Raw genomic sequence first — 15,381 nt, 5'->3', positions numbered from 1 at the left:
TTTCAAACAGATTTAGCCTTGGCCTGTTGGTTAAGGCGTCTGACTAGAAATCGGATTCTCCGTGGCAGCGTAGGTTCGAAACTCACCTACTGCAAACGACCATTTGTTTTGCTTGAAATATAATTTTTGTAATTAGCAGCTCAGTCCAGAAAATTTAGTCAATTATGGGGATTGAGTGTATACATTTAAAACAATATAATGCCCTTATATTTCAAATAGCACATCACCAGAAATAGTTCTACTTTCCAACAGATTTAGCCCTGGTCTGTCGTTCAAGGCATCTGACTATAAATCAGATTCTCTATGGCATCGTAGTTTCGAAACCTACCTACTGCAAACGGAAATTGTTTTGCTTGAAATATATATTTTTTAATTAACAGCTCAGTCCAGAAGATTTTGTCAATTATGGGGACTGAGTGCATACATTTAAAACAATATAATGCCCTTTTATTTCCAATGGCACATCTCCATAAATAGTTCTAGTTTCAAACAGATTTAGCCCTGGTCTGTCGGAGTAGTTATTCTAACGCGGGACTGTGACGATTCAAGGTCACCGATGGCATTTTCCATCAGCAGTGTACCAAAGCCAGTTCTTCGTAAGGGGGGTCATGTAAAAGAAGTAAAGGTCACGCCGAAGAAGTGGAAACTGTCACCATTAGGGGGTGTACACACGTGTACGGGGACCCCTGGGGGTGGGTAAGGTAATTACACCTGTGTCGAGGTGTGACGTCATAGTGCCTTTTTGGCGCCTCCCCTTGGGGAAAAAGTGGTGTCACTGATTAAAAAACATTTTATGACGTCATAGTCGCTAGTGCCTTTTTGGCAATTGTACCCCGGTAAAAAAAGGGGTTCGTAGAAAAAATAAATTTCGTAGTGCCTTTTCGGCACTACGGGGGGGTGTGGGGGTGCGGGGGTTAAAAATTTTTGAGAGCCGAAAAAAGCGACCGCCGCCGCCGATGTCTCGCGCGGGCGGGATTCGAACCTCGAACCTTCGGAGATAAACGCCGCCGCCGACGCGCGCGCTGTTCCCCTAGCGTAACTGGGCCGGCACGTTATCGCGTCGTCGTCGTGTATGCGCGCTGGTCGATATAATTAAATAAGTGTGCACCGATAAAATTGATGATTTATTTAAAACATTTACATTGATAAGTTTGAATAGAAAACAAAATAATATCTAAAAAGGTTGTCGAGGTGAATACAATTAAATAAATGTGCACCGATAAAATTGATGATTTATTGAAAACATTTACAAAGTATTGACATACGATATAAATTTGCTAAACACCACAACGTATTTCTTCTTCTTCTTCTTCTATAGGGTATGTTCTAAATCCTTGTTTTTTTGGCCGCTGGTGGTGACGACGACGACGACGACGATGATGGAATAACTTCGTCGCAATATAAACTTATATTGTTCGAACGACTTGTTGATTGCGAACAATATTTTATATTACATAATGAATGATTTTTAATGGATTCTTCACAAAAGCAAAAAGATTTGTTACAGCTATTACAGTACTTGGTACCGTTATAGTAGTAGACTTTGGAGTTTTCCGAAACATCTTGTTTCACTTTTTTTTCGGTTGTTGTTGTTACGTAACGATCACTATTCATGGCTGCTGCTGCTTCGTACTTGACTAAACACTTTAATGCAAATTTTACATTTTATTAGATAAACAACACAAAATATCTCATTTAAATGGTCAAAGGTTATCAAATATTATTTATTATCATTATATTTTGTACATACAAAGTAAATATGTTAAAATTACAATTTGCTAAATTTTTCACTATTTGATTGCGTAGATTTAGAATAAGTTGACGGTGTAGCACTTTTCACTTATTTTTTTCAGAGATTGGGTGATGCGCAGATAAAAACATATTCATCGATAAATATATTTATTTAAATTCTCAATAGTATATAAATAATTTTACGCATAAATAAAACATTGATAATCTAGACTAGATAGTTCTACAATTTTTTTTTTAAAATCATCTAATGTAAATTCATAATTTTCAACAATTATAGATTTATTTCCAATTAGATTTTCCAAGTCGTATCTTCCACAATACATGATCGTATTTTCTCTCGGAAATATCGGATAATAATTCAAATGTTGACCAATTACTGTACCTATAGTTTTATTAAACGAATTTCGAATTTGCGTTCCTACGGGAAAAGCTCCGTCAAAATAGAATGCCGGACACTGCTTCAAAGTTATGTTTTCTTTGGATTTTTCGTATAGGTAGAATGTTCCTCGTTCAATTGGAAAAGTGTAATTTTCAACGTAGACTTTCTCCAAAATTGAGTTTGCTTTGATTGGAGTATGCACGACGACAAAATCGATGAAATTCAAAGTCACAATCAGACTAGAAATTATTTTTGTTTGGAACATGTCTTTTGTTTAAACTTGACAGATTAACAATAAATTACACAATGAATAATATTTGCAACGTTTGATAAAAGATCACCATCATGTTAAACTATTTTAATTTGCAAATAACTATACAAAAAATTAGTACAAAATAAAATAATTCTGACAGTGCTAGAGAGGGGATTGTATTTTATTAAACGATCATGTATGATAAGACAATAGGCGGTTGTGTTTGCGGGAATATTCTGAGAAGTTTCAAATTCCAGCCGAATATCTACCGAACCAGATTTTAAACTTTCATTTTGTCTACTACAATCTATTACAATGAAAGGCGCCAACTGTAAAAACGTCTTAAATGTTAAACAGGGTTCGCTTATTTGCTTATAATAGTAAAATTGTTGAAATTGTGCGTACATTTCATATAAAATGGCGATATAATTTTTAGTAAAATTTAAATTAACGTTATCATATGGATATGTTTCTGAATTCAAATACAATTTTATATTACTTAAATTACAATGGTCAAAGTTGGACATATTTTTAGAAACATTATTTTTTCGAAGAGTTTGAAAAGCAACTAAAACAAATCGAGGTTTTTCAAGTTGATTTGTGGCTTTAACGTTCCACGTGTGTTTAGTCGTTTCCTGTAACAATGGATATTTGTGCAATTCCCAACTTCTAAAAGCCAATTCTAATTCTCGTCCTTTCTCTATATACTTGAGAAGTCGTAGCTTTTCCACATCTGCTACTTGTATGTGCGGTATTCTCCATATCGCTTTATATAATTCTATTTTGGGTTTTTCGTTTTCTTTCGTAGATATGACGGCGTTATTATCGTTGGAGCTTCGAATTAAAACCAATTCTTGTCTCATATTGATTAGAATTTTTTTGAAATCTTCAAAAAATCCCATTAAATTTTTAAGAGGAACGTTTACATTGAAATATCCATCTTTGTTTGTTATTTCGGGATTTTGCAAGTGATTCCAACCGGCATGTTCGTATCGATCACATTCATTTTTTGTGAAAGATGCCAATCCTTTGAGAGTAGTTGTAATTCCAGGATTTCTAACCCTGTCTATAACGATCCCTCCAATTTCATAACGAATTTCATCGAAAAGAAACGCTATAAAATTATTGATCGGTTTAAGAGTCGTGCTTACTTTTTTTTCGCTGTCGACAATTCGTCCTTCGAAATACATGTAACTATTCGTCGGTAAAGTGTAAACGTCTTGAGCCTGTATAGGAATCCGTATTTCATCCGAATTATTTAATGTCGTATTTGCGTATGGAGTGTAGCTATGTAACTCGTAATTAATAATAGAATTGTCCATAAATGCTTGTTCACCTACGTTCAGAATATTAAAACTCATCTTCTTTGTTCTTCTTCTTCTTCTTCTGGTTGTAGTAACTTCCAAAACACTTGCAAAAGACAATAAGTCTTCGTATACCCGAACGGATTGTTAATGTTATATTTAGGAGGAATTTACACGCCGTTTTTCTTTTTGTTTTTTTCCCTTCAATGTTAATCCCAGATAGCGAAGAAATTCGGAATTTTCGACTGTTAACGGTTTCAACGATCGACTATGATTAACTCTATGTAGATCCGTATTTTCTTTTATATTCGACGACGTGAAAACGCCATTTGGAATGTTGAGGTTATAGAGGAGCACCATTTTTTATGACACCACTTCCTTTAAATGTATTCTTACTGTTATCGTTTCTCTTTGAAAATTAATCAAATTACCGTCTTGATCCACTATTTTAAGGATAATTTCGTCAATGTAATTAGAATTTATAGGTAAATATATAACATTTGACACTTTTTTGATTATACGAAATCCGCTCGGCATACTAGGATAAAACATGTGTAGTATATGTACTGAGTTATTATTATTATAAGAATTCTTTATCAAATTACATTCTACACAAACAGAATTTACTTTCGAAATATTTATCGGAAATTCGGATATGTGTAATTGATTGGCAGACAGTTTTCTATTTTTGAATCCCAACAATTTTGCAATCGAATCGCCTTTTTCAAAATGTATCGTCTCGTTGGATTTGATTTCGTATTTTAGTGTATTAAGATTGGCCCTCATAAATAAAACGATTTCGTCATTCATCGACAATTCCTTTTCAATCACATTTGTTTTTTGTTGTTTCTTTTGTTTTTCTTTTTTCAATGTTTCATTTTTCTCCGTAATCTTCTCCATTATAAACTTTTCAATGTCGTTAATTTCATAACTACCTTCGGGTACGGCAATAACTTGACTTCCGATATAAAATTTATTGTTGGAATTGTCTACATTGGGAATTGTGTTGAAAGTAACAAAGTCGATCAATCCGATTGCATAACTTTTTGAATCGTCCAAAACGATGGGAGGATATATTTTAGTCGAAAGTATCGAGTCTTTACCAGATAATGTAAACGTATACATACCGACCGATCTGTACAAAGGTTATCGGATTAATGAATAACAGTTTGCTAATAATAAATCATTTATTCGGAAAGAAAATGTAAACATAGCTGACCACAATTCACGGTATTAAATTTTTGATAAACATCGTAATTGTATCGTATATTGCACGGTCCATTCGAATTGAAATATCTCAATGCTTCCAGTGGCGGAGGTAGATTTCCATAACTGTCAAAATACATGATATTAGGTCCCTGTTTTTTGTAACATGTCCAGTGGGTTCCGGTTCCGCTTCTACTGTCCAAGTTGATTATACCTCGTTCATTTTTTCTTATTTTTCTGGGCCGATTATCTCTCATAAAAACACCCCTAAACCAAGGTATTTTCAACAACTTTTTAGCATACTTTTCCAACTGAATATTCGTTAACGGATAATCGTTAGGTATTTGCTTCTTATTCATTTTATTAATTTGTACTGCAATTGCGACGCCGGTACTAAGTTTACTATTTATTTGTTAACGGTTATATGGCTTAAGAAAAAGTCCCATTCCTGTTTTATACGGTTTTAAGTATATGCCTTTACCCATTGCGATCGCTTCCATGGTTTTGTTGTGACGTTGCGATTCTTGCAATTGTTTCGTTGCCGATTTCGCATCGTTTACAGCTTTCGCGATACCCGCAGCTCCACCGGAAAGAGCACCGAGCGCCGAAAGTCCAGCAAATATCGGAATGAGCGGTAAAACACCACCCGTTTTTGGTATCGGTACGATACGATTAGGTTTGATTTTATTTTTTAAACTCTGAGCCGCCTTTAATGCGACACGAATTGCATCACCATAAGTACTAGGTTTTTGTTTAATAACGTGTTTTTTAATTTGTTTAGTAGCATTTGTAAAGCCAATTTTTTTCTCTCGTCGCCGTCGTCGTTGTATCGCACTTGTTTTACGTTTTCTTGGATTAGTGTTTTTTCTTCTGACCATTGTACCGATTACAACTTCTAATTAGTACTGAAAGTGTTTTCCATCTTTATTCACTATTTATAATTTGAAGTTTTTAGGTGGTGTGTATACGCAACTGTCGTCGTCGTCGTCATTGTCGAGACTTAATTTTCATTTTCTATTATCAATATTCGATACTTTTGATAGAATCATCCATTTCTATGTTTTTCTCATTATCTTCTACGTTTAATCTTTTTGTCTTTTTATTTCATTTCTATCAATCGTGGCAGCTTTTCTTTTCCGATTATGAACTAATACGATACGAGGTTTCTTTTTTGAAATTTCATTATCTTCATCATCATTTAGAATGCTTTTAGGTCGAACTCTATCTAATGGATAATCGTCTGCGATATCAAAATCTTTCTTATCTTCATATGTCTGTGGTTTCGATTTGTTGTTTTCTTTTCGCTGCTGTGTCTTCTTTTCCTTCTTTTGGCTGCAAATATTCTTTTTCTCTTTCTGGCTTTTCTTGGCTAAAGAATCCTCAATTTCGTATAAACTTTTATTAGTTTTTTGTAGTTTTTTTAAACAAGTTTGAATTAATCTCCTGGAACGGTAATAGTAACCACCACCGCCGCGGTCTGTATTTGGAATGCCCATTCCGATTTTTAATTTTGTTTTCATTGCCGCCGTTACTCCTAAAGCGGCAATTTTCTCCTTCCACCCGGAATTTTTAGCTTTAAATCTAGCTAAAGCCTTGGAAGCTAATACTTTATCTGCCTCGTGACGTTTGTTTAAATCACTTTCCGTTGAATAGGCGATATCGTGTTGTTTGCATGCATTGTCCAAACCGTTTATGCCGGAATCGTTTTTAGCGAGACGTTTTTCAACTTTTGTACCGGGGCCGCACCAATTATACCCCGGAATATGCATTTCAAAAGGCAATTTGTTGATTACCGTATTTAATAAACCGTTACCTGATGCGTAACATTTCATGCTGACGATCGTGTGTGTTCGTTTTGTTAGTACAAACTAATATAAAAAGTTTGTAAGTCATCTATTTTATATCATTATGAATAGTACGGTGTTTTAGAAAACAATCACATTATGAAACTTATTAAACAAAGTACTACATTAGATATTGAAAATAATACGTTTCACGAAAAATCTTACAAGAGGCATGGTAAATTGTTTCCCGCAACAATAAGATGTATTATCGTGGGTCCTTCGAATTGCGGTAAAACTAACGTGATGATTAATTTAATCGAACAGGAGAACGGTGTAAAATTTGAAAACGTATACATTTATTCGCGATCTTTGAACCAACCAAAATATATTTACCTGGATCAACTGCTGAAATCAATAAAAGGTATTCGATATTTTACATTTAACGCCGGTGAAAGCATTATGCATCCGTCGGCGGCTAAACCGAACAGTATTTTCATTTTCGACGATGTAGCGTGCGACAACCAAGATGTCATACGCGAATACTTTAGTATGGGACGACATAATAAAATTGATTCGTTTTATTTATGTCAAACGTATGCTAAAATACCTAAACATCTTATAAGAGACAATGCTAATTGTCTCGTAATTTTCAAACAAGACGATTTAAATTTGAAACACATACAACGATCATATCGGTACCGATATGACTTTTGAACGTTTTAAAGAAATGTGTGCTTTATGCTGGAACGAAGCGTTTAGTTTCCTAACTGTATTTAAAGACTGCGATATTAACCAAGGAGGTCGATATAGGAAAACATTTGATTGCTTCATACATTTCTAATCGTCCTATCGCGGCGGCGGCGGCGGCGGCGGCGGAAGCTGTTTCGACCTGTTCAGGAGCTGTTCAGACCTGTTCAGAAGCTGTTTAGACCTGATCAAGAGCTGTTTTAGACCTGTTCAGGAGCTGTTTAGGTCCCCGATCAAAAGTTGTTTACGCCTGATCAGAGAGAGCTGTTCCTATAAAGGTTATTCACTAGTGGTTCTACATTCAGAACGTAACTTGCTATAGACGGTGATATCGAGCGCTATGATCAGTCAACAAAATGATAAAGTTTTGAAAAAACGATTAATTTCTAATCGTAAGGATATAAGAAATAAACTTGAAGAATTAAAACGTGGTGAAATGATGCAAGAGACAATGTTTAAGCCTATTGCAAAACGATTGAAAAATATCGAGTCTTCTTTGCAAAATTCAACAAGAACAACAACGCCAGCAACCACGACGACGAAGACGACTCTAGTAAGTGATGTAACACAAACTACTCCAAAGTATCATCCTCCCGTAAAAGTGGAGGAGCCCGCCGCCGCCGCCGCCGCAGCAGCAGCAGCCGCCGCCACAGCAGAAGAACAAACTTTACCACTATCAGTAATTCAAAAGAAACGAAAAATATTGCCTAGACAGTTATCATTTAATTCGACTCCTATTAGTAATTACGATTCACCGAGTGAAATGAAACAATCAATTATAGATGAAATTGATTCAGATTATGAAGACAACGTAGTAAACATAGACAAGGAATCTACTAGTCGATTTGAAGATATCGGACCAGTGTCTTTTATTGAATATTTGGATCAATAGGATCCATTACCACGGAAATATATTCGAGAAATGTACGAAGATACCGAAAATAGAGAGTTTGATCACAAGTATGGCGTTAGAATGGATAAAAGTACTGAAAAATTTTTTATTGGTAACTCACAAGTAGATATTCAAGGATCAGATATTTATGTTCAAGGTAAACGGTACAGAGGTACTCAAGTTTATACGAATTGTTATTTAAAAAGTATCCTAACAATAGTTTATTTAACGAACAAGACAGGGAAAATTATAAACAAATTGTATACAAAACGAACGCTCACAAAAGACATTATAAATCCAATGCTCAAATTGACGGAAGTAAGCTGAAAAAATATAAAAATATTATTGCACCAACAACAACAACTGGGGGAAAGGGTTTAATGACAACAATGGAAGTGACACCCAATAAAAAAGATTACATTTATTGGGACGATCCAAATGAATTAGTCGATCGATTGCGTCTACTCGTATCGTCACAGTCTGCAGGTCATACGGGTCACTTAAATGATATAAATTCGCTAATTGAAGAATTGCGCGAAGCCGATATTATAGAATGAAGCCGTCGAAATTTATTACGGATGCCAAGCGACAAGTTGTCGAGGAACTTCATAAACCTGCTCGTATAAACTTTAAACGTAGAAAAACTATAATTAAATCTTTATATGATCTGTTTCAAGCTGACCTTATCGAAATGATTCCGTACGCAAAACAGAATCGTGGATACAAATACATACTAATTGTAATAAATTGTTTTTCTAAATTTGTTTGGGCGCTACCTGTAAAAAATAAGTCGGGAGCGGAAGTGACCAGAGCTATGGAAACAATTTTAAAGTCCACCAAAAAACCAAAAAATTTACAAACTGACGCTGGAGCTGAATTTTTTAACAAAGACTTTCAAAATTTAATGAAAAAATATCATATCAATCATTATAATGTATTTAGCGAGAAAAAGGCCGCTATAGTGGAAAGAGTGAACCGTACCATAAAAAATATAATGTGGAAAGAGTTTAGTCTACGAGGAAACTATAAATGGATCGACATATTATCGGAAATTGTTAGAAACTACAATAATAACATCACAGCGTAATTAAAATGAAACCGGCCGATGTTATAAAAAAGCACGAAAAAAAGCTAATGGAAACGGTGTTTAATCGAATAAAAATGACAAATCTTAATACCAAATTTAAGATTGGCGATCGCGTACGAATATCGAAGAGGCGAGGTGTTTTCGATAAAAAATACCAACCAAATTGGTCAACGGAAATTTTTACGGTAAATAAAGTTCAACTAACCAATCCCACTACGTATTTATTAAAAGATGAAAATAATCACAATATTCTCGGTGGATTTTACAACGAACAATTGCAAAAAGTGAAGTTTCCAGACGTTTATCTAGTTGAAAAAATTCTCAAAAGGAAACGCGATAAAGTGTTTGTAAAGTGGTTGGGGTTTGATAACAAACACAATAGTTGGATAGATATAAATAATGTTGCGTAGGTGTGAGGAAGATTCAGTTGCAAATTAGTAGTGCTCGTAGAACATTTAAAAATGTTTATCCTCGACGTTCAAGGATTTCAGTATAAACAGAGCGATTATATCGTTAGAGAAATCGCAATTATAAACGTGTCCAGTGGAGAACTGTTTCATAGAATGGTGAAAACACCTTGTCCGTATAACTGGTTCACAGGTGAAATTAGAAATCATCTTTTGAAGGCCACGAATCGTGTCCACGGACTATCCTGGGATGAAAAAGAAGATGAGACCTGTCTACCTCAAGAAAGTATAGTTAGTTTTATTAGAAACATTGTACAAAATAACTATATCTATGTTAAAGGCAGTTGTAAGGTAAACTATTTAAAATCACTGCTTTATTACAATGATATTGATATTGTCGATTTACATGACATTGGATGTCCAAATTTTAAAAGTTTAAAAGAAAATAACCAGTATAATTTTCATTGTAATAATCACTTTTATAATTTCTCTAATTGTGCCAAAGAAAATGTACTATTGCTAAGAAATTGGTATATTAATAAAAATTATCTTAAAAAATGAACTTGTTGTTTTATTAACTTTAACCATAAGAACAATTAAAATGATTTTTATCATGTGATGGAAAAATTAAACAAGTTATAACTCGAATATTTTTTTATTATTTTTATTTACTAACTAACTAAAAACGATTAATTTCTAAACGTAAGGATATAAGAAAAAACTTGAAGAATTAAAACGTGGTGAAATGATGCAAGAGACAATGTTTAAGCCTATTACAAAACGATTGAAAAATATCGAGTCTTCTTTGCAAAATTCAACAAGAACAACAACGCCAGCCACCACGACGGCGAAGACGACTCTAGTAAGTGATGTAACACAAACTACTCCAAAGTATCATCCTCCCGTAAAAGTGGAGGAGCCCGCCGCCGCCACAGCAGAAGAACAAACTTTACCGCTATCAGTAATTCAAAAGAAACGAAAAATATTGCCTAGACAGTTATCATTTAATTCGACTCCTATTAGTAATTACGATTCACCGAGTGAAATGAAACAATCAATTATAGATGAAATTGATTCAGATTATGAAGACAACGTAGTAAACTTGTTGTTTTATTAACTTTAACCATAAGAACAATTAATATTATTTTTATCATGTGATGGAAAAATTAAACAAGTTATAACTCGAATATTTTTTAATATTTTTATTTACTAACAACACTAAATTTTTGACTTTCAAACTCTTCCGCGTCGTCGTCTAAAACGAAGCAAAAATCTTCAACTTTGCTGGTACTGGGAGTGGTGGTAGTCGTCGTCATCGTCGTAGTGGTGGCTGATTTTAAAATTCTGTTTTCCAGAATTTTTATTTTCTCTTCTTCCGAAGCCGGCTTGAATTTTTTAGCCGGTACGGGTTCGTCCTCCTCTATGGCAGCCGCATAAAAATTGACGTCCGAGAATTTACGCATCCCCTTCAATAACAATTGTAATTCTTCCTCGTCATCGGCCGCCACTCTCAGGTATCGGACGGGAAGATTTTTTAATTTTCCCTGAACCGTTTCATTCTTCGGTGAATATTTCAAATACAAGTGAACTCTCTTGTTCACAATCTTCACCTCTTTCCTCCCATACCTATGATAATTTGATAGATTTTTAGTAAATTATGGAAAACAAAACAATGAAGGTGACAGACTTACCTGAATAAATTTTTTAAAAATACCGCCAGCATCTTGTTGGAAAGTCTGGCGGGATCCGTTGACTCAAAAATTAATGTTGACGGAGTGTCCATAGTCGTTGTGTACAATGATTCCTTGTCGTAGAGTTCGATATATTTATATGCATTTATTTTTTTAAATTATTATCTATCCTAAAATTCCCACTTCGTCAGCACGATAATAACACAGTGCATTCATAATATTAAAAGCGATTACGTTATATTTATCAATTGCGCAAAACATAATAGTTTTGACCCTAACCCCGCTATCCGATAAAAGCGGTAAAATTCTACAAAGTGATATTATTTATCACATACGCGTCTATTAGAATAGACAAAAAAGTCTGCTGCGTATAAGTAAAAATGTCTGAAATCAGTGAGTTGAGTGAAAAAACGCTGCTGAAAATTAAAGAAGTTGGTGAGTTAATTAAAACAAAACATGAATATTGCAAGTGGATAAAATTTCTGAACAGAAACAATTTAATTTTGAAAAAATATTTAAAAAGTGTATCGTCATCGTCGACAGACAGAAAAGCGGTGGCAAAAATAGAATCAAATTTAAGTCTTTTAAAAAATTTCAAAGAACAATTCAAACATCATAAAACAGTTAAAAAAAATAATGCAAAATTAATTTGGGTTGATAACGAGTCTTGCTTTAAAAATCGTATTAAAACGGGAGCAATAGTTAATTTAGATATTAAAGATCCTATAATATTTTTTAGCAAGGCGTTTAGATCATTCTCTTGTCAAATAAAAAAAGCCCTTCGGGAGTCCCTAATTAAAGTTAACGTAATATTTCTTGCAGATTTTGTAAAACCACAAACGGGCGAAACCGATGTAAAACATTTTTCCACCAAAAATCGCGTCATCGATCATAATACCGATTTGAAAGAATTTTATAGTAATTATATTAAAAATAATATATTAACAAAATTAGAGGATTTTCAAGAGAGGGATTCTGGTTGGGCTCTTCACCGGATTCTACAATTAAAAGTTAACATTAATAATTATACACCGATAAATATCGGTCTTTCAACTTATGTATCGATGCCAAAATTTATTATTAATAAAAAAGCTGTTCTTAATATTCAAAATAACGATGAATATTGTTTTCTTTGGTCTATCGTTGCCGCGCTACATCCTTGTCGTACAAATCAAAATCCGCGTATTACCTATTCATATCCTCATTTCAGTGAAGTTTTAAAATACGATGGCATTGAATTTCCAATCAAATTAAAAGACATAAAAAAGTTTGAAGAAATGAATAATATTTCCATAAACGTTTTCTCATTAGAAAAGCGGGAAATTGTACCTGCGTGTTTAAGTCAATTCTCTTATTTAAGAACGGTTAATTTATTGATGCTTCCCACCGATATAACCAATGATTACGACGACGACGACGACGACGACGACGACGACGACAACAATAATCTCTCTAATCACATTAACAATTTTGAGACAGTTTTTCATTTCGCATTAATTAGAAGTTTATCACGGTTATTATCGAAACAAAGCGGAGATTCGACTCATAGCAGATTTTATTGCTATCGGTGCTTAAATCATTTTTATTCACAACAAACTTTAAATAAACACATATTTAGTTGCAGAAAATTAAATAAAACCAAAATTACGCTCCCGACTGAACAAGAGAAACACGTAACATTTTCGCATTTTAAAAATAAAGAAAAAGTACCGTTTGTTATTTACGCGGATATCGAGTGTATTTTACAAAAATACGAAGATTCCGCTGCGACGGGAAACATTAAAAAATATCAAAAACATATTCCTTGTAGTATTTCTTATTATCTGTTGTGCAGTTACGATAATAATCTTTCCAAATTTAACTTGTATACGGGTAAAGATTGTATGAGCTGGTTTTGTCGACAATTACAAGAACTGGCCCTACAATTAAATCCTATATTTAACAATGCTGTTTCAATGACACCTTTGACTGAACATGAAAAAGAATCATTTTATACATCAACCACATGTCACATTTGTTCAAAACCATTTACCGAAAATGATTTAAGAGTAAAAGATCATTGTCATTTCACGGGAAAATATCGAGGAGTTGCTCATTCTTCTTGCAATCTTAATTACAAGGACGATCATATGATACCCGTGGTATTTCATAACTTAGGATACGATCTACACTTTTTTATTAAAAACTTGGCAACTGAAATTCCCGGTTCGGTAATATTACTACCTCGTAACAAAGAAAAATATATATCGTTTACAAAATATATCGAAAACACGAGCGTTAATTTTCGATTTTTAGATTCGTTCAGATTTATGGCTAGTAGTTTGGATAAGTTAAGTTCTTATTTAGACCCTAGCGAAAAAAACATTACTAGAAGCTTTTGCGAAAATCTCGAAGAATTTCAGTTGTTACAGAAAAAGGGAGTCTTTCCGTATGAATATCTAGATGATTGGGAAAAATTGAACGACGTCGAATTGCCCCCGATTGAAAATTTCTATAGTAAACTTAGAAAATCCGGTATTACGAAAAAAGATTACGAGCATGCCAAAAATATTTGGACAACATTCAAAATTCAAAATTTACGCGAATATATGGAATTGTATTTGAAAACAGACGTACTATTATTGACGGACGTTTTCGAAAATTTCAGAAATGTATGTCAAAAAACGTATGGCTTGGAATGTTTGAAATATTACACGGCACCGGGTCTGGCATACGATGCATGTCTTCTCATTTCAAATGTTCAACTAGAATTAATTACGGACATCGATCAATTAATGATGATCGAAAAAGGAATACGCGGTGGAATTTCACAATGCAGTAACCGATACGGTAAGGCTAACAATAAATACATGGAAAACGATTATAATCCAGACATTCCTTCATCATATTTAATGTATTTCGATGTAAATAACCTATATGGAACGGCAATGAGACTACCACTACCGACGGGTGGGTTCCAATGGATCGATAATAACGCATTTTATTCTATCATAAACACGTCGGACGATTCTGACGTTGGGTATCTTCTTGAAGTAGATATAGAATATCCTACAATACTTCACGATATCCACAAAGATCTACCTCAGCAGCAGCAACAACTCAACAATTTTAAATAAGACATTATTAAAAGGTAAGAACCTATTTGTTTTCTGTAGTCATAATTTAATACAATTTTTTTCACAGCATTCTAACGTCGAGTCACTGAAAATTTGCGTTAAAGTGTTTAGTCAAGTACGAAGCAGCAGCAGCCATGAATAGTGATCGTTACGTAACAACAACAACCGAAAAAAAAGTGAAACAAGATGTTTCGGAAAACTCCAAAGTCTACTACTATAACGGTACCAAGTACTGTAATAGCTGTAACAAATCTTTTTGCTTTTGTGAAGAATCCATTAAAAATCATCCAATATGTAATATAAAATATTGTTCGCAATCAACAAGTCGTTCGAACAATATAAGTTTATATTGCGACGAAGTTATTCCATCATCGTCGTCGTCGTCGTCGTCACCACCAGCGGCCAAAAAAACAAGGATTTAGAACATACCCTATAGAAGAAGAAGAAGAAGAAGAAATACGTTGTGGTGTTTAGCAAATTTATATCGGATGTCAATACTTTGTAAATGTTTTCAATAAATCATCAATTTTATCGGTGCACATTTATTTAATTGTATTCACCTCGACAACCTTTTTAGATATTATTTTGTTTTCTATTCAAACTTATCAATGTAAATGATTTCAATAAATCATCAATTTTATCGGTGCACATTTATTTAATTGTATTCACCTCGACAACCTTTTTAGATATTATTTTGTTTTCTATTCAAACTTATCAATGTAAATGTTTTAAATAAATCATCAATTTTATGAGTGCACACTTA

At 33.7% G+C, this 15,381-nt stretch overlaps 1 protein-coding gene across 1 annotated transcript in view; it reads left to right on the top strand.

The window, feature by feature from the left end:
- The window catches only part of LOC132695920 (uncharacterized), a 28,193-nt gene extending 13,486 nt beyond the window's left edge, over positions 1-14,707 (top strand). Inside the window, exons 2-3 of the mRNA XM_060660485.1 lie at positions 12,956-14,002; positions 14,686-14,707. Coding sequence (XP_060516468.1) covers positions 12,956-14,002; positions 14,686-14,707 — 1,069 coding nt within the window. The remainder of the gene's footprint in view (positions 1-12,955; positions 14,003-14,685) is intronic.
- The last annotated feature ends 674 nt before the right edge of the window (positions 14,708-15,381 follow it).

This window comes from Cylas formicarius, unplaced genomic scaffold (assembly GCF_029955315.1).
Source record: "Cylas formicarius isolate icCylForm1 unplaced genomic scaffold, icCylForm1.1 PGA_scaffold_15__1_contigs__length_358677, whole genome shotgun sequence".
NCBI classification, from domain to species: Eukaryota; Metazoa; Arthropoda; class Insecta; order Coleoptera; family Brentidae; genus Cylas; species Cylas formicarius.
Note: the sequence above shows the minus strand (reverse complement) of the source record. Positions and strands in the feature narration are given on the sequence as shown.